Genomic DNA, 25,367 nt, shown 5'->3' on the forward strand with positions numbered 1-25,367 from the left:
CAAACACGCGAGATAGCTGACAACATGCAGTAGTAGGCACAAATGAAACATAAACCTTGGTTCTTATGCATGGACACACACTGAACACCACGCTGATGATCGACCCCAAACGCCAAGACACGGTGACATCAATGTCCATTCGCGCAGCGCTCAAGCGTAGGCGGCCGGCACGAGACGCGGCGTGACGACGGCCCTGAGGGGCACGGCCTTGGGCAGCGCCAGCCCGAAGGTCTCGGCCATGTCCACCTTCTCCTCGCCGTCCGGCAGCCGCCACTCGAACGCGTGCACCAGCGTGCCCAGGAAGTACTGCACGAACACCATGCCCGCGAGCTTGCCGGCGCAGATCCTCCGCCCAGCGCCGAACGGGATCAGCTCGAAGTAGTTCCCCATCGGGTCCACCTTGGCCGCCGGCCCGGAGAGGAACCGCTCCGGCCGGAACTCGAGGGGATCCTCCCACGCGTCCGGGTCGCGGCCGATGGCCCAGATGTTGACGAGGAGCCGCGTGCTGGCGGGGACGCGGTAGCCGTCGATCTCGCACTCCTCGAAGGAGAAGTGCGGCAGGCTGAGCGGCGTGGAGGGGTGGAGGCGCATGGCCTCCTTGCAGACGGCCTGCAGGTAGGGGAGTCCGGCGATGTCGGACTCCTCCAGGCGGCGGTCCCGGCCGACGACGCGGTCCATCTCCTCCTGCGCGCGCGCCATGATGGACGGGTTCTTCATCATCTCCGCCATCGCCCACTCCACGATGATCGACGACGTGTCTGTGCCGGCCGTGAACATGTCCTGCACTCACGCATGCACATCTTCTTAATTAGTTAGTACAGAAATTAAAGTGTTTTTGCTGCATTTTCAGTAGCGTGCAATGGATCTTGGCAGCAAGCCGACAATTTTTCATAACACAAGCAATGGATTGTGTGGCTGATCCCCTATCGGAAAAGCAAAGCAAATTGCACCAACCGAGCTGTAGAGAAATCAGTGCCACCTCTTCTTGGGCCCAACTGACTAAACTACTTGATCCTCAAGTATTAAGATCAGCTTGTCTACAGTGAAATGTAAGTAAGGACGAATCAGTGCCACCTACTATCGATCGACATAAAGTGTGGCCGTGAAAAGGGTAACAGTTAACTAGCGTGCAAAGATAAATTTTGTCTTGAGAACAGCTAGCACCATACCCGCATCATCCGTGATGTTTCTCTGGACTTGTGGAGTGGAGTGCAGTAGGTAAACATACCAGATTGTTATGCATGATTCCACCAATGCAAAGCATCCGACTAGTGCATATATATACGTCAGTGACTATATGTGGTTCAGGATTCACCAATTTCAGATCGAGACAGACAGATATGTGAGCTGCATTGTACAACCTTTTGAGATCGGGACGTGTCTACTCACTTTCTAATTATAAATATTATTCGGCAGTTCCCAAATTTGTTCCATTTCAAACAGTGTTCGCCCAAAGTTTGCCCACTTCGCACAATGGTCATGGTTCTTTTTATTTTATTTTTTTATTGATAAAAAATATATTAATATTACGAAGATATCAATTACACTTAACATCTGCACTAATAAAATCCCTGAAAACATTAAGATGCACACAAAAGAAAAGAAAAAAAGGCCCTGTCTCGGTGATCTAACGCACGCAACAACGACACTCTAACCACCACCAAAACAACATCCGCACTATAAAAAGAATCTCCAAAAACAAGACATTCAAGAAGGAAATAATACGCAAGCGTTATCACCGATTGATCAAAGATCTTAGATTTTCACCGTGAAGAAAGTCCGAGTTCCCAGAACAACGCTTTCAACAAGACCATTGCAGGTATAACTAATAAATATTGGACCTTGGGTTTTCATCTTGAAAATTATGACTCGGTACTCAAGGAGCACCACCAAATATGTGGTCGTCGTGTGCTACCACCCCCGCATGTCGAGGCCACTGTTGCAAGTTTTCAAACACCCGACGCATAAGAGCATGTTCGGAATGGACAATGCCCCGCCAACCATAACCGTACATCCTCTGCAGCATAGTCTTCATCGCATCAAATGCACCCCTCCGCCATAACTTCAAACCATCCAATCGCATCTACTATGACATTCTACACCTCTGTCAATACCATGGAAGTCCATACTTAGACATGTCCCATTGTACCAACAAGAAAGTGAAGCTTTACGTTGTGCCCTCATGAAGTCGCACTGGCTAAAAATATAGGCAAGCGTGACCAGATCGTTTCGATCTAGATATATAGGGGCGAGATGCGCCCATCAGCGGAAATCTTCGAGAGTGAAGACCAAAACTTTGTCAGTGGGCCGATCGAGGAGGCCAACATCAAGCAGAGAGGCAACTTGGCGCAAGAAAAGCACTAGGGCCAAACCAAATTTATTCATTCCAAGCTAGCAACCCCCACGCCGCTAATCGGCTCCCATCGAGGCCGGCCGTCTCGATCCCACCCCCACCCCCTCCGCTGGTATCCTGTAGGCCCAGCCGATAGAGAAGAAGACGACCCAGGCCACCGTGGCTTTGAGCATGTCGTCGATGCAGAGCGAAGACTAGAACACCACCTTCCATGGGGCGTGCCTCGCTTTGCCAATGGCCCTCCGATAGCAACGAGACGGGGGGGGGGGGGGGTGGACAAAAGGGAGGGCTTCTACTCGCATTGGCCATGTTTGGGTTCCTCCATGGTTGCCAGGGCGACGTAGAAGATGTGGTTCTGTTTCGTCCGGTCTTTTTCTAATCAAGAGATACCATCTCATACTTCTCTTAAAATATGGGGCACGTAAAAGGATATCACACATTTGCGTCAGTTCACGCACCAGACATGTTGCTATGATCTGCTACTACCTACTTACTCTGTTATAAAATAAGTGCCGCAAGTTTTTTTAAGTACGGATGTATGAACTAAAATATGTTTAGATGTATCTGAATTAGACAAAGTTGCGAGCACTTATTTTTGAAAATAGAGGTCGTATCTTGTACGCACTTGTTTTCTAGTGAACTAGGAAAAGAAAGACTGTATCGTATTCGTCACTCCGATTTAAAGGCCGAGATCCAAACCTCCTCCTTCCTACGCTTACTTATGAACAAAAGAAATTAAAACTAATCCGTCAGCGTCATGGATTAATGGTTTGGGGAGGTTAATTTGGTTGCTTCAGTCTTTCCTACGCTAACTTATGATTGGTATACTCGAGATGTCGCATTCCTCCACCAATGGAGAATTTAATATATGGCGGGTTTCGATTTTTTTCTGAAATGGAGGCTATGCCTCAGCCTCTGCAACAATTATCGCTATATGTTAGTTCGACCAAATACTCAGTGTCGCTGACCGCCTTAATTTAGCTGGAAATTTAAACAATCGCGTCCCGGGCACCATGTACGTACGTAATACTACCATGGATGCGTGGCTTGGCTACTGAACTTATTGCGTGGAAACAATGGAAAGACTTTGCAGCATATAGTCGTACGTACGGAGGCCTGGACGGTACCATCTGGTTTGGACTTTGAAACTGACTAATCATCAGCATGCATATATGTCTGTTATCTTTTCCTTAGAAAAAAGATGGCTGATTAGTAGTTTCGAACATTTGATCGTACGTAAGGAAACCACTACATACCCTGACGGGTTTGAACTGTAGCCATCCACATTTGTCCGAGAGCTGCTCGACGTGTCTCTCTTTTCAACAACTCCACTAGCTTATCTCAGCTGCCATCCATTTCAGATTTCCTCCGGTCTGATTAAATCGACGAGGAGTCATGAAAAGAGCTGAGTATGGAGTGTGTTCCACCCGCGTTGATTAAAACGGACCGGAGGTAGTACTTGTGAACAACTCACAACTAGATTGCATTTTGGTGGTTCCTAGTTATTTTGCTCACACTACGACGCTCGTTTTTATATATAAGGCTAATAAGTATTTTGAGGCAAAACTTTAACTGATAATTTTAAGTAATAAAATATGAGTTAAATGATACACAAATATAATGTTGGAAACATCTTTCAAATAAGAATCTAATGATATTCTTTTGGTGTATAACTCATATTTGTTGGTCAAATTATTAGTTAAAATTCTACCTCGAAATGGGTGGTGTCATACATATAAAACAGAGGGAGTATTATTTTTGGCAGAAGTATAAATTTAAAGCAAAAAAAGGTTCAAAATATGCTCAACTAAAAAATAAATGATGAAAGCTTGTGGAGCTTACGAAGATGAGTCCCTTGATGTTGATCTCGGTGATGGTCTCGCCGTCCTCGTCGTCATTGCTGCCGCGGAGCTTGTCGACGAAGTCCAGGCGGCCCTCCCGTGCGCGGTCCTCGGCCGTGGCGGCGTGCTCCGCCAGAAGCTTGGTGATGAGCCCGTCGAACTGGGTGTGGACACGGCGCAGCTTGGCCTGCACGCCCTGCAGGTCCATCCACGACAGCGCCGGCACGAAGTCGCTGATGTTGAACAGCCCCGTGCCGGTGAGGAGGGACACGATCATCTCCTTGTAGCTGCATACATATACACGCATGTCCAAAATGCAGTTAGTTTCTGCGTATATTCGAAGTGTGAAGCGTGCATGGATCAGATCAGTTGGACCTGTTTGACTCGTCGCCCTGCGCGTCGAACACCCGCTTGCTGACGGTGATCTGCCCGACGATGTTGGCGAGCGCGCACACCAGCAGCTCCGGCACGACGACGGAGCGCCCGGCCTCGGCGGCCTCCGCGATGCCGCGCAGGGCGCGCCCGGCCTCGTCGCGGCGCACGCGGGACCAGTCCGCGACCGCGCGCGCCCCGAGCAGGTGCACGCTCGCCAGCTTGCGCATCAGCTTCCACTTGGGCCCGTAGTTGGCGAACACCATGTTCTGGCACCCGTACGTGATGTCCGCCGCGCTGGCCACCGCCGGCCGGTTCGCGAACCGCGCGTCCACCGCCTTCAGGAACGTCCGTGCGGCCGACGGCGACGACGCCACCACCACGCCGCAGGTTCCCATCTTCAGGTACATCACGGGACCGTACTTTCGCGCCAGCGCCGCCAGGCCGGTGTGCGGGGCCGGGCCGACGAGCGGCAGTGCACCGAGGAGCGGGATGCCAGGCGGGCCTGGTGGGAGCCGGCGGCCTGAGGTGGAGGTGGGGCGCAGGGAGCGGAGCGCAAGGTGGAGGAGGAGGCAGAGGATGGTGCAGGAGAGCACGAATGGGTCGGTGAACACAGCGGCGAGCTCCATGGCGGTGCACTGCGGCAGCGCGTGCTGTGTGGGAAGAGAGGTGAACGTGGCAGAGCGCCTCGCGGTATTGTCTGATGCTTTTTGCGGATATATGAAGGCTTCACTTATGCATGCCTTTCTTTGCTGAGATGGACTCATTTTATTCATAGACCTCATAAAGAATATTCTTTGAAATGTTGGAGCATTGGAAACAAGCACAAGCAACAAATAAACTGTACTTGTGCAGCAAATACCCAATGTAGGAACACAAACTTTGAAACATGGGTTGTAACACAAGAAACTTCAAAATGTGGGGCTCTTTGAGGTGATCACTTTTCTTTTTGGACTTTTGGCCGTCTTGTAGTGCGTGTTTGTATTTGGTTCTTCTCCTATCTATAAGGAAAAAAGGGCGTGCATTCTCGCGCATTCCTAAAAATTAAGAAACATGGAAAGCCAGCACAGAAGAAACATGCGATATATCTCTCGTGTGTGAGGCGCTTACATCATGTGAAAACATCGTAGGCAATAGTAATGAAAACAACAAGCACACCATTAGAGCTAGATCAAGAGACCACATATTCCCCATGAGTTGCCATCTTCCGGAGCTTGGTGGCAAGAGTTCAGTCTCGACTGTGAGGTTGGACATCCATGGCACGAGCTCAAGCGGCCTCCATGTGGTTGAAGGATCAATGACTAGGGAGAATGAATTGAGGAGAAATATCACATTCATTTGTTTTTAGGTACCTTCCTCCTAAATACGATAAACACTATATTCGTATACACAATTCTTGATGGTATCAATGAGGGCTTAAAATGGGGCAACATGAGATTCTTCTTTTTACTAACCGGAATGGACAGAAGGACCTACATTTTGGATTCAACCAATAAAGATAGGTTCATTAATATCTACAAGTAATCCATCTAGACCATCTCTACCGGTCGATCGGTGGCACCTGAGAGTGAAAGAAATACTCCCTCCTTCTCAAAATAGGATGTGTATAGTTCTTGATCAAAGTCAAAGTTCTTAAAATTTGACAAACTATATAGAAAAAGATGTCAACACTTACAATCTCAAATCAATATTGTTAGAATGATCGTGAAATATACTTTCATATTGTGTGCATTTGGTGCTGTAGGTGTTTATGTTTTTTTTCTTTATAGTTAATCAAACTTCAAATAGTTTGATTTTGACCAAAAATTATATGCATCCTATTTTCGGTGGAGGAAATACATTTTTTAATCAAAGTACATCAAAAGTTTAGTTCGGATCTACTGAATTTAAGCAATATACACAAGAAAACCAAAAAAAAAAAATGCTGTATTTCGGTGCTGCCCAAAATGTTGGCCAGTCCACAAGGCTGAACCTTGAGCTGTGAGCAGCAGACGTGTTGTGGTGGTGTGGGGCTGTGCGTGTTGACTCTGATATCATCTCTGTACTATTTTGTGGACCGTAGCAGTGCGCTCTGCACTTGGTGACTTGGAGGGCGTACGTGGTTGGGAGAGTGTCAGAGTGATATGCTCTGTTCACGGGAGTAGGTAAAGGAGAGCGATGGACAATCCACAATTCCAAGGGCGGCAAATGCATCGCGACGGTGTCCTTCTCGCGGTTTGGTGAGTAGTTTTCCTTTTCTTTTGCGGGCGAGCTCAACCACCATCGATATCGATCGTAATCGCATTAGCAGATAGGAAGTGACGCAGCTTTTTACTAAAATGAGCGAACCTACATGCTAATACACATCTAAATACATAGGACATCCAGATTAAATCAGACCAAACCGGCATCATTCACAATTTGGAACGGATGCAGTATGTTTTTGGCTCTCTCATTGGGGAAGCCACAAATGAACCAGCTCTGGACAGGTGTTACTATTTGCATGCGAGGGTAATGGTTCATCGAGCCTTTCTACGGTAACCAATTGCGACGTTTATGGTTTTTCACTGTTGTTCGTGGCTCAGGAACCTGCTGGCACTTTCCAATACTAAAGGTCTCCACATACAGAAATCGCACTTCATCATACGTCTACCTAAGCTCAATATATTTGGTGGATAGAAGTTTATACAGAACCTGCGGCAACCTTCTTGTCTGGAGGTAACAAAATGGATTCCACCACTTGGTGTCTTGAGTGGGCAGAAGCGGAACCTATAGAAGAAAAAAAAAATCACAATGGATTCCACCACTTGGTGTCTAGAGATCAGCTCCGCACCAACATATATAAGACGTGATAGCATTACTACACCACTCATTTGCGCACCAACAACAGCACACAAAGTTGCTTTGCTTGAAGTAGAAGTGGTAAACAAAAACGGCTCCAATGATTAGACACAGACAGTGACTAATTTTCAGTGTTAAAACAGGTGGTGCTTCCTCACCATTTCTCTGTCCATATAACTGGACAGTCCATATAAAGTGGTACAGTTCCCGTACATAATTCACACAATTAAGATTAATTCTTTGTACATGACATACTGTATATGTCAGAAAGTCTACCAAAAATTGTTTACCATTCCGTTCCTCGCTATCATCGTAGTGGTATAAATACACCTGCTCAGATTTCCTTCTAGATAACCTGCTCAGAGTATTGTGCACCTGTTCAGTCCAAGAGAGGAGAAAATCCGCCTCGCCGAAGGCCATACGCGGCCAATAATGCCTGGCCTCTCTTCCTCAAAGGCATAATCTGGTTCTGCGCGCGGACTAGACTCCACGCTTCCATCTCTATCAGTACTTGTCACTGCCTCACTAGATCCTGCCGCGTCGCCCACGTTCTTAGCACCCTCTGATTCCGCACCAACTTCAGAAATCTCTCCTGGCTTCTTGTCAAAAAGTCCTTTGAACTGCTTCCTTGCCTTCTTTTCAATTTCCTTTGTTTACACAACAAATGTTAGTTACAGATTTTGAACGGTACGAGTTATTCATGTTTCGTTGTGTACCTGTTCCCTTTGTTTAAGTTTAAGAAGAGCAGCTGTAGCATCAGGCTCCGAAGACTTGTCGACGGTAATCATCTAATGATATGCAATGACATGTAGGTTAGAGTAGGATTCTCCCAATCAAACATGGTACTGAAGTATGGTGCCACTGACCTTCTCAAAATCGTTCTTTGCATCATCAAAGTCCCCACCTAACATGTATGACATTCCTCGGCGGTAAAGAGCTTTGACGTGCACAGGATTTGCATCTAGCACCTGTCCAAACAGAAGTTAATGATGGAACAATAGGACCATAATGCGAACCTTGTGCAAGCCCGTATTTAAATACTATCATCCAAACTTCTGTAGACTCCTGGACCAGTGTAGCAGATGTGGGTGGAGTTCAGGAGGTTAAGTGCAGAACTTAATCAAAGAGAGGATTAAGCAAAAATGCAATTCCATATGACTCTTGAATCCCCCAACCCTAGTCCATGCAACATGTATCCAATGGTCATGTGATTGTTTTCATGGTAGCACCAACATGCATGACTGCACTACCTCTTCGATGTACTAAGGACAGAGCATTATTTGTCTCTAAACCCCAATTATTATCTATTAGATTATAAATAGCCGCCAATAAACGAAGTTACGTCCAATTTCCTCTTGAAAATCTACCTTATTGCATGCTTCAATAGATTTTCTGTATTCACCAATCTTCTGGTAGCAAGCAGCTACATTTAGATGTAGAGAATTCTGCATTCATAACAACTATATTAGAAAACAGCAAGAAAGAGATGCTGCTAATCTGGACAAGTGTGGGAAAAAACGATCGAGAGACCAGCATGTTAAACAGTCTAAAAAGCTGAAAAATACAGGATCATACTCTTGAACTGGCAAAGATTTTTCCCTCTTCGTCATCTTGAGGATGCACGTGGTTATACTCCCGAAGCAACTGCATCGTTAGAGGATAGATAACAAAAGTCAGCAAATTATTAAAGAGCTTTTTTGGCATGGCTGGTCACATCTCAGCAACCCTTTATCAAGCAAAGCAAGTTTTGGCAATGGTTTTCCATGGACACATGCATGGAATTGCATACTAGGTCTCGCTATCTCAGTGAATAGACAGAGCAGCACATAGAAATCTAGAAAGAACAAAAATGATGATCCCAAAGTCCAACCGTAAATGCTTTTATGCAATAAAATGGGCATTATGAAGAACCTAGTTCTGCCAAAATAATAGTCAACTACAATAAGATACCCTGTACTCCAGCACATTTATCCCAACAAAACCACCAACAGTAGAGTATGCAAGAGCTCCAAGATTAAATGAAGTATTACTCTCATTATGGTTCACATCTCAATTTTCAAAGATGATCTGAGCAGGATGGGCTTGTTGGAATGGGCAGAAGCAGAACCTAATAACCTTACGCCTCAGGCCATAGAAGTTGTGACAGCCAGAGGTGCATATCTCGAGCCAGAGGTGCTCTAGGGTGCAGGACCTAGGGAGGGCAAAGGATTTTTGGGGAGCCAAGGGTAGCAAAAGAGTTTGGAGTGATCAGGGATGATGCATGGAACACCGGCACAGGTGAAGAAAAAGGAATCATCTGGTACAAGTAATTAAACTGAGGGACAATTAGAACCCTCAATGGCATGCTCATGCATTGCACTGGCACAAGTAAGGTTATAATAAGCATCAATTTATGCTATAACAAACTGAAACGACATATACCTTCTCGTATTTTGCCTTTGCAAGTTCAAATTTCCCTTCTTTAAATAATCTGTTACCCTGCAGAAGTGTTATATCAGTTGTTTATTATCCATAATAATAATGAAGTGGCAAATCACGATGATGAAGTTGCTTGAAACTCAGTACTGTTAAATGTAGGCTTGAAACTCTTGTTTTAAAGCCCAAAATTACTATAAACAAGAAGCTGATAATGGCTCAAAACAAAGCACATGATTATCATCTGCTTATTTTAAACCAATTAACCATCTTGACGCTTGCAAGACACTTGACTAAAATTCATTTAACATGCTGATCTACCAAACAACATTCAAATAGCAGTTGAAACAGTATGTTCAAATAGAATAGAAAACAAAATTAGTAATTTTCAATTTTATCTCGTAAGTTCTTTCATATTATGAGAAAATTAGCGACATTCAAGAAAATAACTTAAGCTGTGTCAGCATACCGTGTTCTTAATTTTATCTGCCTCTTCCATGATTTCTTTAAAGTTCAAGCCAGTCCAATCCTGCATTCATATTAAGATCATGGGACAGAAGAAAGGAATGTTCACTAGTAAAAATCATATGAAAATAATAACCAAAGAGGCAATATATATTATAAACAATAGAAATAATGCCATAGGTGAATTCTGTATTGAATTATGAGAAAAAATCCCAAGATAAACCATTGGCATCTATCATGTGCAGATAAGCGACACAAGTAATACTTTTTACTACTTTCTTTTGGTATTCAGCAGAAGAGGAATTACAGATGCCCAAGTTGCCATAAACACCAACAAAAAATGGTTTGTATGCCATGCAGTTGCAGAACTCACCAGAATCATGCAACCATAGATCCAAAACAAGCATTGTTCGACAAAGTTGGTGAGGGTTAAAAATTAATAGCAAAGCTACATCTGGTCGCAAGCAGTGTCTACAATGGTACTGTGACACCAGAAGAAGTAACAGAAAAACAAAAGGGTTTGCTACCTTGGGAACTTCAAATCCAAGTAGTTCAATTTCCCATCGAACATGAGCTCCTTCAGGAACATTCGCTGGCCTGTTGCAGCCATACCGGATTATTAGAAAGCTTCATTACAAGAAGAAAATGTTGCTAGTATAAAGGTTGATACAACCTTGGGAATTTATCATATGCAAAATCTGGAGGGCAGGTGACAATAGATTTTTCACCAGGAAGCATTAGTCGAACACACATTTCAAATCCTTCAGGAACCTAAAGTGCATCAAAAGATCTGTTACTCTTCAATGACTTAGGATGAAACATATTTTAACATTCAATACTAGAGATATGTATTTAAAGCTACAATATTTACCAGCCCTTCTCCGGAACAGAACTCCAATGGTTCACCATCATTATCAATTTTTGTATCATAAAATACCGACTTTGGTTCATCAAGGAGTATCCCCTTATAGTGAACTCTTAACAAGCTATCGTGAAGAGGACAATCCATAGGAAATTCACCTGATATTTTGGAGGAAAACAATGGACCAAGATAAGCATGTAACATGGTATATATATATATACATGGGACAACTGCAAATAGGGAAACTTAAAAGAAAGTAGAAAATCTATTAGCACAAATGTGCTATTACATTTATTATACCACTGTCCTTGTTTTTTAGATCACCGCTAAATAAATCTTCTACTAATAAAGTGTAAAATCTTTAATTGGCGAAAGAAAAAAATCGTGTATACGACACAAGTATCACAGTACACAAAAGACAAGAGAATACAAGAGCATTAAGAGATCCCAGTTAGCAGTACGTGGACAATTAGAAAGAAAGCAAAGTTTATATTATAGTTCTGGGAAAGATAAAGTTCGCTACTACAAATGTGCTATTACATTTATTATACCATTGTCCTTGTTTTTCAGATCACCGCTAAATAAATTTTCTACTAATAAAGTGTAAAATATTTAATTGGTTTAAAAAATCGTGTATACGACACAAGTATCACAGTACACGAAGGACAAGAGAATACAAGAGCATTAAATGTTCCCAGTTAGCAGTAGGTGGACAATTAGAAAGAAAGCAAAGTTTATATTATAGTTCTGGGAAAGATAAAGTTTGCACACAACACAAGTCAAAGTTGTTGAGATCAGAGGGACCATAGGTAGTATGAACATGCAACAATACACAAGGCTACCAACCTCTTCCATCAACTACACGTCGTTTTATGAGGCGGCCATCACCAAGCATATCCCTCACCTATTAGTCAACCACACAAAATGTTAACGCAACTTTGTATGCTATTAGGCATAGCTATGGGCTAAGGCTAGAAGAAGAGCCCCCAAAAAGCACGGAGCACTAAGATTTCATAGGCTGCAATTCTAATTCTAAATTAGCAAATGTTTGATGGAAGTATCTAACAGCTAGTTATGACTGTACCTGAGTAAATTGAACAAGTTCGACCTCAAAATGAACTTCTTCAAGACCTTCAAGTTGTGGCATTAGTGAGGACCCTGTCAAATAGGTACTGCTAACATAAATAGTTGCTTTTTCCTTGCGTGTCATTGATCCAATTCCCATCTCAAGCCCTTTAGGTACCTAAACTAAAACAGTACAGAAAATATTGCATAACAAAGAGAAGTTAGAAGAATCGACGAGAACCATATAAGACTTCTATGCATTTTAAATTGATAGAATCAGCAGACGAGTTCAAATTATACAAAGGGCATCATCTGCTAGATCTCAACTACTCAGAGAAGATGGGCCGAAATAATTAGCACAGTGAGCATCGTGTGTTCTCAGAGAAGTTGCAAACACTGACGCAAGTGTTTAGAAAAACAAATGATATATCTATATCTTGCATTCCTCTTAGTGCAATAGAATGCCAAAAAGGTATTCAAAAAGCGCATGATTAATGTCCTATGCTCCTACTACACACATAACAAGAATGACACTGACCTCCGATTTACCCAGAGTAAAGAAATAGGGTACTTCTTTACTTAGAAGAATATCTTTTCCATCTGCTGTTCTGGCAGTTATTCTGCAGATGATGAACAAAAGTTTCCTAGTTAAATTCATTTTTCATAGATAAGAACTCAAGATTTAATATAGCAAGGCAGCAGCAGTAGAAAGATAGTAATCCTTTTAGGGCTTCTTAAGTTAGTTTCCTTTAGGCCCCAGAGGGCCTGACATTTGGCTGTCATCAGGGCATCGTCTACCTCTTGGGACCAGGACCACCTAGAATAGGCTTAACTCCCCCCTACATACCATGTCATGCTGCACTTAACAGATATACTCCCTCCATCCCATGATATAAGATGTCATTTGTTCTAATAACATCTTATATTATGGGACGGAGGGAGTAGCAATTATGGCAGGGAAGGAAGATGAGAAAGCAGGCATGACTACCAGACAAAAGTTCTGGACAAGGGTCATTTAGACACAACACCCTGAAAGCACCCACGTCTTGCTCTTCACACCAACATGGTGTAAAAGACGCTATTTCTGTTTCATTTTCTCTAAACAACGCAATAAGAATTGCACCTTGTTTTACTGATAGAGCTCAATTAAGTTATTTAAAAGCCTGAAATATGAAATATGCTATAGCCAAGAAAACCAAAAGAGCGGTACTCTAACCCACTGGGCAGGAGATAGTTGTATCTTCTTTGCACCTTATGTGAACCAAGAGTTTGCCTCCGATCTGATGATGTCTACGGGGCCAGATAAGGCTGGGCTATCATTGCAAAAAAAAAATGATCTCCTTGGCATTCAAATCAACCAAGCAGAAAGCTGGATGATGGGGCTTGTTCGGTGAGTAACCATAACTGCTGATTTCCACCAGTCTACAAATTCTCTGACATTCACCAGAGGTGGCACCGGTGATCTTATCCACGACAGCAACTTGCACCAAACCAGGCGCGAGAAGTCGCAGTTGACAAGCGTGTTCTTTATTATCTAAGAGTTTATTTTGAAGAAAACTATAAGGGAAACCCCAATAATAGAAAACACAAATTATTGGCCATAAGAACTTGAACCGAGAAGGCGGGATTGTACATCCACTCCCCCAGCTGAGCTACATATTGTCTCGGTGATATGGATATTAATGTCAATTGATCAAATGCAACTTAGCATGTAACCCTCCCCTTCTTTTCTGTGCAAATTGGTCAACTAGATCATTTCAATTTTTCCAGTAATTAATTACAGACGTCAACTACATATAGCACTTACATGTACAAAGAGAGAATAACAACCACAGAGAAAGAAAATTTATGGACTTATGCTGCAAGAGCACTGAACATAACTCATTTGAAAAACAATTACCGTGCCGTCACTTCATATGGTTCTCTAGGTGTTTCCCATCCCTTGCCTTCGTCAACTATCTGCCACATCAAAAGGACAATGATCAGTTTTCCATGGTCCTGAAGTATCCGCATGATCTGCTATCATTTACTTGACCACTTCTTGCAAAACAAACAAAAAACCAGTCTAACATGGATAGCAGTTCAGAAATCCAAAACTTGATAGTTAAATCTTTTAAGTGTGCTAACTTTGCAAAGCATGAGAACTATCTAACAGATACCCCAAGCATGAAGAAAATAACAATTTGAAATCCTAACTGCATAGAACTGAATGTATTTGCAGGAATCAGTAAGGACAGTCTCTTTACCTTCTTTACAACTTCTAAATCCTCAGATATTACCTGAAGAGGGAGAAAACAAGAGTTAGAGATCTAACCAAATGTAGGAAATAATATTTTGATGTGCCTGATTGGTACTCTACATGTTTCATTGAGTATTATGTCATGTAATTAAGAAATCAACTATCTTCAGACAGAAAAAGAAATGGAGAAATTTGTATGGCTTGTTTGCATGTCCCAGTTAACTCGATAGCTTCCACAGTGGATGCATCTTATGATCAATATTATTCATGAAAAGATAAATACAACTCACTGTTATTTTGAAACAGTTTTTTTTATGTCGTATGCATGCATTCGTTTGTGAGATATATTGGTTCCATAACAAAGATGGTAACATAATTAATCAGTAACCAAGAATGCAGTAAATAACAACAATGTTTTTGCATGGCAATAGCAGAAGACGCATACAAGAACAAAATGTTGCATGTTATCCGTGAATTGCATTGGTTGGGGGGGGGGGGGGGGGGGGCTTTGGACGCCTAGGCACCTAAAGCTGTTGATTTTCCAAGGCGGAGGGGGAGCGCCTAGACACCTAAGCGAGTTACAGTCATTCATATGAATACTAATTTAAAGGGATAGGTATTGCTAGGAGGGACACGCAAATAATAGAGAAAGCTTTAGTCTCCTCGCACATCCAATAGGCCTTAGAGCATCTCCCGTGACAAGGAAGAGTCTCAGCAGCACTCATTGCTATGAGGATGGCATACGAAATCACATGATAAGGCATGACAACAGCTGTATTAGATGCATATTATGTTGCACACAGCATGTTAATTAACATACAATTATAGAACTTTTCAGATATCATATCATACTGAAAAAAGTGAAAAAAAAGGTTGGAAATGGTACCACCACTTTGCCATCATGATACTGAATATAGAGCATCTCATACTCAAGGTACAACAAGACTAACCTTGGCTTTAAAGAAATCCAACATCTCAATCTCAAACTGAAGTTCATCATCTTTTGGGAAGCCATCTGGAGTTGCAACCGGACAATCATCCTCCGCATAGTGTATTTTCGGCTCCATTTTGAACTGAAAAGATAAGATGTTTGTACATTTGGGACATGTGTATTTGAATCATTGCATTCTCAGAAAATGAGTCCCTCTAGAACATCTTTGTTATCAAAATTCACATTTGCAACTGGCACTCTGTTAAACAATAATACCATAGCAATTTCACCCTTCAGCATCGTTGGAAAGCCTTCAGCAAAGCCAAGGATCATTTTGCTCCTTCCTAAAACAAATCTGAGTGGGACTCCTTTACCTGTTACATAGTAACAATAAAAAAGATGATTAGTGCTCCAGTACCATGAACAGACTACCAAACAAACAAGACAATGGTATCATTGCTGATAAATTCATGGAACTGTAAATCATAAGATCGAACATCTTATCGCATCTAATATGTTGTAATGGAGGATGAAAGGGAGCATATGGCTACTTCTTTTGCTGGAAGGATTAACAAGCAAAGCTACTTTCTCCGGATCGGTTTAACAGGCGCGCACGCAGTTTTAAGACAAAGTTTGACCATTAATTTGGTCGATACAAAATAAATTATATGTCTACAAAATCTATAGTGTTAGATTTATATTTAAATAAGGTTTCCAATGATATAATTTTTGTGACATACATAAATATTTTATTGACCAAAATAATGGTCAAAGCATTTTCTTCAACTACGTGCGCACTTGTTAAACCGATCTGGAGGGAGTAGATATCATTGAACATTTTTTCTCTTTATTCGCAGAATGCACAAACGTTCATGCCACAACTACTAAAAATGACTTTTGCATCATACTATCACCAAGGGGTTAAATTTACAATCAGGACCATAACAGAAGAATGAAAACCTGTTGATACTTGAAAACTACATGCGCAATCTAAAATTCTGAATATGCCCTCTTCATCATATAAGAGAGGCTTCAAAGTGTGCCAACTGTAAGATGGCTACCAGAGAACTAGATTCCCTACAAAGATAAGAACCGGTCGAGTCCGAAGCATCCTGATGGTGTTTGACAATTAAAAAGAAATAGATATGCAGTGTCAAGCAAGAAGAAAGTTGCCTAATCACCTCCATGTTCCCTTCTTGTAGAATTTACAACAATGCCACCCATGGTGCGAGTAGTGCAATGAAGTATGACCTGCAAGAGTAGAGTTAGCAACAAGAACAAAAAAAAGACCACTAAATGTTCCCTTGTCTCCTATAACAAAATAAATCAGGGTTTGTCTAATGAAAGGTCGAGAGAGCCATCAAGAAGGCCCTGAGCATTTGAACATAATAGAAACGACTTTGTTTAAATTATCTCGAGTCCTGAACGGCCCCTCACACTTGAGCCATGAATGGGATAATCCTTTTTAACTGACTTTATGGATATTGCACAAACCGATGTCGCTCAATCAACTAGAGTTAAAGTGCTTCTCAGTAAATATTATATAAGCTGATGAGATCAAGAAAAAAATGCATGGAAGCCTTTCAGCCAGAATATCATTAGAGTTGTAAAGCTAAAAGCTACTAGCTGACAAATGAACGTTTAGCCTCAAAAAACATGTGTGTAGGTCATCACATCATACTGGGCAACTGTTACTAGATACTCGCATTTCAGTTCAATGTACTTACTTAGTTCAATTGTTCATAAGTTGGACTAAGCAGTTACTAGCTTATATCAAAACACTCTGCAGCAAATGAGCACTGTAAGGAAGAAAGAAAACTAGTCCTGACCTGATCTCCGTCTGCAGGGGTCGCGTCGCCACTGCCTGACCGTATGACCGCCTTCATCAAACTCCCAGGAGTAAGCTTCTCCCTCCTGCAGCGCAAATTAACATGGCGTAAACAAAACTCACTCATTTGCAGCTTTGCTCCAATTACAGTACCAAGTAGCTACATGAACGAAGAAGAAAAAAAACTTGCGCAATTCTACCCCCGAAAAGGGGGGGAATGACTAAAACGGCCGTCCAGCGAATTCTGACGCCAATTCATGGTTAATCCCTGTAGATTTCCTAGTCGCGACGAGAGGAGTGGGGTAGGAACAGTGCTGACCTCTTCTCGGCCGCCTCCTCTGCCGGCGATTTCTTCTTGGCGGCGGCCGGCGGGGGGTCGTCGTGGGACATGGCTGAAGCTTCCGGAACAGCGGCTCGCCGGCGGCGTGGAGATGGTTGTGATGCGGGTCGGAGGAGGGGATCGATCTATCTACTCTCTAATAATCGTGTGCGTTAGTGCGTGCTTGTGTGTGATTAATGGCGGATGTGGGAGCAGTTGAGCAGTTGCGGTAGCGGCAGCGCTGCTCACCTAGACTGCCTTGGACTTGGATCACCGCCGTCAACGGGCGGCGGAGAGTCCAAAGGGGAGAAAACGCGCTCCGGTGGACTGGCTTTCACAGGCCTGGGCCTCCATACCAAACTACTGAGCACGAGCCCACAAGTCACGGAGACATAAGGCATCCCAGCGGGCCGATCCAAATTGACCCGGCCTGACGACAACGCGTGCAGTAGGGCGCCCCATTCGGTCCGCTGGCTAGTTGGCCCACGCGCAGGAGAAAAAATGGCGTGAGGTTTAAAAAACGCGCGAAAATTAGATAAAAATTTCATTGATTCAACATAATTTACATGGTTTAAAAATAAAATCTAAACTAATTTAGGTGTCGTCGCCTTCTTCGTCGTCGGAGGCGAGGTCGATGAAGGGCGGGGGGCGACCACACCTTCTGCGCCCAAGCAGGGATCTCTGCTGGCAGCGTGTGCTGCGGAGGCAGTGGCACGTACTGCGGAGGAGGCGCGAAGCGCGACGGTGTCGGTGGCGGAGGCGGTGGAACCTCCCGACCGTCCCACGCCACCTATGGTGGCGCGTGCGGTGGCAGCGGCAGTGGTGTTGGCAGCGAGGCTAAGTGCTCCACCACCATGGACAAGAGCTAGATGGTGTCCTCATACCCTGGCCAGTTGGCGTCCTTGTTGGCCAATGACGCGGCCATTGCGTCGGCCATGGCCACGTCCTCGTCGTAGTTGCCGGGGACGACGTCCTCCAGCTTCACAGCGGCTGGAGGCATGTCCTCGTCGCTGGCGACCTTGTTCTCGTTTTCGGGCGTGTCGTCATCGAGCATGAATTCCCGGCGGCCGCGGATGACCCCTCTCGTGCTCCCAGGCGAGGAACGCCCGCCAGAAATCCTCCCGCCGGTACACCTCCTGGTGCTGCATCGCCGGTGGTGAAAGGACACGGATGCCGCATAGAGGGGGTGAATAGGAAGTTTAAAACTTTTACGATTATGGCTTAACAAATGCGGAATAAAACAAGTGTTTAATTTGTCAAGCACAAAACTTATGTAACTATGGTTCACCTATGTGCACCAACAACTTATGTTAAGCAAGACAAGCACCTATGTGATAGCAATATATATAAAACTTCAAGCACGAAGACTATCACGGAGTAAAATGCATAAGTAAATAGCTCGGGTATAGGAATAACCGAGGTGAAGCGGAGACGACGCTCCCGAAGTTCACACTCTTGCGAGTCCTACTCTCCATTGGAGCGGTGTGGAGGATAAATCACTTCAAACGCCACGAAGGCCTCACCATATTCTTCTCGGGTCTTCCCACCAAAAGGGAAATTCTCGATCCACTATGGAGCCTTAAGGGTGGTCACCGAACCTGCACAAAGCTTCGGCCAATCTCCACAACTTAATTGGAGGCCCCCAAGAAATTCACCACAAAGGCTTCACAAAGCTTGAGGAATATCCACAACTTAATTGGAGGCCCCAAGAATGCCACAAAGACCACTAAGCCGTCTAGAGTTCCAAGAACCCAAGAGTGACAACCTCTTCACTTTCACTTCCATTAATCACCATGGAAAACTCAAACCGATGCACCAAATGCAATGGCAATCACCACAAAGATGCACAAGTCCTTCACTCTTAAATTCCAACAAAGCTTCTAAAGCTATTGGGGGGATAAAAGAGGAAGAACACAGAAGAGAACACAAAGAACTCAAAGATCTAGATCTAGTATGTTCTCCTCACTTACAGAGGATATTGATTGGTGGAAATGTAGATCTAGATCTCCTCTCTCTTTTCCTCAAATGGGGGCAAGAATCATGGAGGGATCGAAAGATAGAGCAAGCTTCTCAATATCAACAATGGAGGAGGGAGAGAGTAAGAGAAGCAACTAGCCCAAGGAGGAAGAAGGGGGTCTTATATACCCCTCCCAATGGAATATGACCGTTTGGGACCTCCTGGGCCGGATTATCCGCCCCCGGCCTTCGAAAAAATGGCTAAGGACTTTCAATGTGACGGCCCTAGATACCCCCCCCCCCCGATTATTGGTCGGATATTTTGTACCCGGGCCGGATTATCCCCCCCCCCCCCCCCCGAAAACTGGTTGAAACATCAACACGAGAATGGCCATCCGGACTCTGATTTGATGATATTGGGCTCGTAAGAAAGAAATAAAACATATCAAGACCAAATCTTAATCTTGCGCATTCCACTTGATCTTGATGATGATGATCTTAACCGCAACAAGGTGGAACGCCTTTCTTGATTGTGCTTGCTTGATGAAGTATTGCGAGTGCTCCCCCATAATCCACCATGGGAGAGCTTCTTATTATGTGCATCTTCACATATCCATGATCACCATATGAATGTCAAGATTCAAGCATATGATCTATTTAATATGTCTAATCTTGAACTTGCACATCATTTTTTTTCTTCTTTCTTCATTATGTTGATGTCTTCAAGATACACATGAGAGATTACTTAATCTTCTTCTTCAGTACGTACTTATCACTTGACCTTTGTTAATTTCTTATTATTGCAACCTTGAAGCCAACATATGGTTCAAGCATTGCCTATGGACAACACCTACACATATAACACAATGCAAACATTAGTCCATAGGGATTGTCATCAATTACCAAAAACACACATGGTGGCTCTATGCACTTTCAATCTTCCCCATTTTTTGGTAATTGATGACAATCTCTTTGAGAGGGCTTATATAAAAATTTAAGTAACAAACAAGTTTAATACATAGAGCAAACTCCCCCATAAACTATGCACATGTGAATGAACTTGAATTTCATTGCATATATTGGAAATAAAAACCTAGTGGAGTTTCCTATAAATATTCAACCAAGCAAAGCAACAGGATGCAAAGCATGAAATGAAAATGCTTAAGCACAAAGCAAACACATAAACCAAATTCCCTTAAACCCTCGAAACTTCTCCCCCATTCGCACCAATTGCCGACATGGGTGAAAAATTTGGAAGGACAATATAGTGAGAGTTCCTCCATAAAATGTGCATTTCTCATAATGTGAGTGGAACCAAATGCACACATCCAATGACGAATACTCGGAGGAAATCACACTATAACGAGGACCAAAGATTGCAAAAAGATAACAGAGTCTGAAAGAACATCTCTCTAATTAAAGTTTTGTGTGTTTGATGACAATATCTGTGATACACTAATGTGCGTTGATATAGTGCATAAAGTATTTGTGGTTGAATTTGTGTTGAGAAACAAAGAGAAGGAAGCCGGAAATTAGCTCCAGGCCGGATAATCTGGGGTCGGATATTTGCAGAATATTCGGCCCCTGAAAATCGGCTAAGGACTTAAGCGCCGAGCTTACTGGATCCAGGCCGTATATTTGGTCGGATATTTGTCGAGGCCTGGATATTCTGGTGGGGGCATAATCCAGGTATCCGGCCCCTGAAAATAGCTAAGGACTTGGCGGCAGGGCTCTCAGTATACCCCCAGATATTTGGCCAGATATTTTGTCGTGGCCTGGATATTCCGGGGGATCGGATTATCCGGCCCATAGTTAAAACTTGTTCTACCCTAAACCCTAGCCGTGTCATCTCCTTATATGAGAGGGAGAGGTGGCCGGCCGGCCCCCTTATTGGGCCTAACCTAGTTTGACTTGGACAGGCCCAAGTCAAACAAACTCTATTAAAACCCTAGATGGCCCACAACATGACCTAGCTACATTATTATTTCCTAATAACAAGATTATAATAAATTACTGGTGACGTGGGCATTACCCTTCGGGTAACCAGTATTGCCCTATCCGATATTGACAAATTGGAGGCCCATGAAGATACCTGAAGGCGAGATGGGCCACTAGGTCGGCGCACCAGAAGTTTCCTTGACGGGCAAGACAAGGAAGCGAACAAACAAGGAAAGATTGGTTCTAAACTACTGTAAACCTAGTCGTATTTGGTTAGATCTCTTGAGACCTGGCCTCCTATATAAAGGCCAGGAGAGGGGCTGCCGAGGGACACGAACAATCTTAGCAATCTTAGCCAGGAAAAGCTTAGAGCTAGGTAACCCTAGCAACAACAATCTCGACTAGATCTCAGCCGAACTATTCGGCACCCCATTGTAACCCATTGTCTTCATAATAAAAGAACAGACAGGCAGGACGTAAGGGTTTTACCTCATCGAGGGCCCCGAACCTGGGTAAATCGCTCTCCCCGCTTGTCTGTGAACCGATGTCTCGTGTCAGCCTACAGGATTCCATCAACCCTAAGCCCCTATCGGAGGGCATTGGCGAGGAGTACCCTCGACAACTGGTACAACCTTAGACCCAAATATCATATCAATGGCTGTTCTAGAGTACCAGGCCCGGATATCCATATCACACGCGCATGTCAGTCAAAAGGATCTTGCATGCAACGGAACAACCAGTTAAAGGTACCGTAAAATAGCCATCTCCCAAACACCTTGAAGTATTGCCCAAAACTAAAAAATACTATGGTATCAAGAAACTGAGGCTCAGTTTGGCTGTGAAGTATTTGAAAAACCAAAGTATACCAAAACTGAAGTATTTCATCACCTGGGCATTGGATATTACTGCAGTTTTGACAAATCAAATTATTTTGAAGTTTTTAGAATAGTGTGGGTTGTTTGACTAGTGTTGTAATTATCTCCGTAAACTAGACCTTGAAAGCAAGCGCCTGAGTCTGGCTGTTCCGCTCTATATGCTCGTGAACCGTGTCGCCGTAGTCCGGCTGCTCCGCCTCGCTTGCGAACATCGCCGACGTGAAACTGACCAAAGTACGAGACCTATCCACACGAAGAGACCAAGCTCATCCTTGTTGCACCGAGCAGTTGGCGTCATACTCGCACGAGTAGCTGCTCGCCTGCTCCCCAAGTCCATTCATGGGCGGCAGCTTCTTCAAGAACCTACAGAATCCGATCCGCTGCAGATCCTTTGAATTCGTACCGTGCCGTGAAGAGCTTCACCCGAATTCTATGGCATCGTCTCGCAACACGGAAGCTGTTTTCGGCGGCGTCCACTTCGCCGTCGACTCTGGAGGTTTTCTTCGCCTCCCCGGGGCCGGCGCGTCTCACTCAAAGATCGTGCCTCAGGAGGGAGTCCCTTCTGCAGCAACCTTAAAGGCTTCACCCAGAAGCATACGAGAGAGCAACCGGGAAAATCTCGACGCCGCAGTTGGACAAAGAAAGAGACGGAGGAGCTCACACCGTGAAGAGGAAGGCAGAACAGTAGTCCACTCTCGATGCTATGACATGTCATCAATTAGGGGACGCACCCGTTCTCCACACCTCTCAGCTACAGAGCAGCTTGAGGCGCCATGTTATCTCCACTCTTACTTCGATCCTAAGGATGGTCGGGAGAAGTCCAGCCATCTGTTAAGGAACTGTCGACACTTCCTAGAGATTCGGCAGTTCTGCGACGACCTCAGATCCAAAGCTGCATCAAGAGTTCGCATAATGGAAGAGAAAGCAAGGTCCTATGGTCATCAGCCAGAGCCATATGTACCAGAACCATACGAGCCAATGGAAAAAGATGAATACGTACCAGTCGAGGCATTCCCAGCACTGCGTGGACAAATCAACATGATCCACAAAACCAGCTTTTCGAAAAGAGAAATCAAAAAGTTCTCCCGAGAAGTAAAATACGCGGAGGTTGCCATGGTTGATACGCCAGATTTTATCGATTGGTCAGATCAGAGCATCACCTTCAGCAGGGCGGACCACCCGAAGGCCGTCCCAAGGCCCGGTCACGCGGCCCTTGTCCTGGAAGCACAGATTGGAGGATACAATATGGGCAAAGTATTTATGGACGGAGGAAGCGGCCTGAACCTGTTATTCGCCAGCACGATGAGGGCAATGGGTTTAACAGACGACATGCTAAAAGAATCCGACACAGGGTTCCACGGCATCATACCGACTCGACCCGCTTACTCGCTAGGCAAAACATCGTTGGACGTAGTCTTCGGCACGCCCAGTAATTTCAGGAAAGAGAGGGTCGAGTTCGAGGTAGTCGACTGGGAATCTCAGTACCATGCCATTCTCGGCAGACCTGCGTTTGCCAAATTCATGGCCGTGCCTCATTATGCGTACCTGAAACTAAAGATGCCAGGCAACAACGGGACCCCAATAACCGTTCACGGCAGTTCGCTCGGTCAGACAACTGCGACAGGGAGTTTCAGAAGATCGCCTCGAAGTTTGGAGCCAAAGAAGAACTCAACGCGATCGACGCCGTTACAGATCACACACAGCCACCAGCCGACAATCGAAACGCAAGATCCGATGAGTTCGATACTACAAAGGAAACCAAGAAGCTGCAGGTGCACCCTACTGACCCGAAGAAAACGGTCAACACCTCGGCTGACCTAGCTGTCGCATAGGAAAGCGCGCTCATCGAGTTCCTCCGTGAGCGCTGGGAGATATTTGCATGGGAGCCATCCAACATGCCAGGTATCCCCAGGGAACTCGCTGAGCACGCCCTAAATGTTGACCCGACGGCCAAGCCAGTACAGCAGTCGATGCGGCAATTCTCCGAGCCTAAAAGAAGAGCAATCGGTGAAGAAGTTAATCGGCTCCGCAAGGCGGGATTTATCCGAGAGCTTAAGGAATCTGAATGGGTGGCTAATCCAGTCATGGTGCCGAAGAAGGACACAACCGCCCTCCGCATGTGCATCGATTACACTAGCCTTAACAAACACTGCCCGAAAGATCATTTCCCACTGCCTCGAATAGATCAAATAGTTGATTCTACGGCCGGGTGCGATCGTCTCTCTTTCCTTGATGCATACTCCGGGTATAACCAGATCAAATTGAAGAAAGAGGATCAGGAGTTAACCACGTTCATCACTCCACACGGCGTTTTCTGTTACAATGTCATGACCTTCGGGTTGAAAAATGCAGGAGCTACCTATCAACGCTGCATGCAAGCCTGCCTCGCGGAGCAGATCGGAAGGAACATTGAAGTCTACATCGACGACATCGTGGTGAAAACAAAGCACGCAGCTGTTATCACCAGATTTTGGATAAATCCAGAGGTGGGCCGTAAGAGAGATGGGCTTGGAAGACTACACGTGGAAGATCTCTGAAGCGGCCTTGCACGGAGAATTTGGGCTAGTTTGCCCGTGTATCTTTAATTATAGTAGATTATATCTTAGATCAAGATTTAGAGTTTGTATCGCACACGGTGGGATATTCCCACGTTAGAAAGTCCCCTGGACTATAAATATGTATCTAGGGTTTATGGAATAAACAACAACTCACGTTCAACCCAAAACAAACCAATCTCGGCGCATCGCCAACTCCTTCGTCTCGAGGGTTTCTATCGTAGTAGCGACATGCTGCCTAGATCGCATCTTGCGATCTAGGCAGCACAAGCCCCACGTTGTTCATGCGTTGCTCGTACTGAAGCGTCTTTGATGGCGAGCAACGTAGTTATCATAGATGTGTTAGGGTTAGCATAGTTTTTCGTACAACATGCTTACGTAGTGCAACCCTTGCATGTCTAGCCGCCCTCACACCTATCTCAGGTGTGGGGGCGGCACCCCGCTTGATCTTTATTTAGTAGATCTGATCCGTTACGATTGCTCCTTGTTCTGCAAGGATTAGTTTAATATCTGCAATAGTTAGGCCTTACAAA

General features: G+C 44.4%; 2 protein-coding genes across 2 annotated transcripts; both read right to left on the reverse strand.

Annotated features, from left to right (window-relative positions):
* Window positions 1–43: 43 nt before the first annotated feature.
* Window positions 44–5,292, reverse strand: LOC127332231 (flavonoid 3',5'-hydroxylase 1). Its single transcript, XM_051358508.1, has 3 exons — window positions 4,570–5,292; window positions 4,196–4,481; window positions 44–780 (listed from the first exon to the last, which is right to left on the reverse strand). Exons 1-3 carry the CDS (start codon window positions 5,193–5,195, stop codon window positions 151–153), a joined length of 1,542 nt encoding a protein of 513 aa, XP_051214468.1. The 5' UTR covers window positions 5,196–5,292; the 3' UTR covers window positions 44–150.
* A 2,195-nt stretch (window positions 5,293–7,487) lies between these two features.
* LOC127332230 (peptidyl-prolyl cis-trans isomerase PASTICCINO1) lies at window positions 7,488–17,839 on the reverse strand. Its single transcript, XM_051358507.2, has 20 exons — window positions 17,511–17,839; window positions 17,193–17,277; window positions 16,545–16,614; window positions 15,640–15,737; window positions 15,383–15,505; window positions 14,440–14,472; window positions 14,094–14,152; window positions 12,732–12,813; window positions 12,213–12,371; window positions 11,975–12,032; window positions 11,138–11,286; window positions 10,940–11,037; window positions 10,794–10,863; window positions 10,271–10,330; window positions 9,808–9,864; window positions 8,962–9,030; window positions 8,754–8,831; window positions 8,253–8,354; window positions 8,103–8,174; window positions 7,488–8,033 (listed from the first exon to the last, which is right to left on the reverse strand). The coding sequence occupies exons 1-20, from the start codon at window positions 17,579–17,581 to the stop codon at window positions 7,746–7,748; spliced, it is 1,881 nt and encodes a 626-aa protein (XP_051214467.1). The 5' UTR covers window positions 17,582–17,839; the 3' UTR covers window positions 7,488–7,745.
* Between the last annotated feature and the right edge of the window lie 7,528 nt (window positions 17,840–25,367).

Source organism: Lolium perenne, chromosome 4 (assembly GCF_019359855.2).
Source record: "Lolium perenne isolate Kyuss_39 chromosome 4, Kyuss_2.0, whole genome shotgun sequence".
Classification (NCBI taxonomy): Eukaryota; Viridiplantae; Streptophyta; class Magnoliopsida; order Poales; family Poaceae; genus Lolium; species Lolium perenne.

Bases quoted from the DNA above. Each gene is read 5' to 3' on its own strand.
- LOC127332231 (XM_051358508.1), bottom strand. From the start codon at position 5,195: ATGGAGCTCGCCGCTGTGTTCACCGACCCATTCGTGCTCTCCTGCACC. The intron at 4,482-4,569 runs GTCCAACTGATC...ATATGTATGCAG, and splicing joins CAGGGCGACGAGTCAAACAG to CTACAAGGAGATGATCGTGT. The intron at 781-4,195 runs GTAAGCTCCACA...GCGTGAGTGCAG, and splicing joins ACATCAAGGGACTCATCTTC to GACATGTTCACGGCCGGCAC.
- LOC127332230 (XM_051358507.2), bottom strand. From the start codon at position 17,581: ATGTCCCACGACGACCCCCCGCCGGCCGCCGCCAAGAAGAAATCGCCG. The intron at 12,372-12,731 runs GTCAGTGTCATT...GTTTTAGTTTAG, and splicing joins TTACTCTGGGTAAATCGGAG to GTACCTAAAGGGCTTGAGAT. The intron at 12,033-12,212 runs GTACAGTCATAA...GTTGACTAATAG, and splicing joins AACTTGTTCAATTTACTCAG to GTGAGGGATATGCTTGGTGA.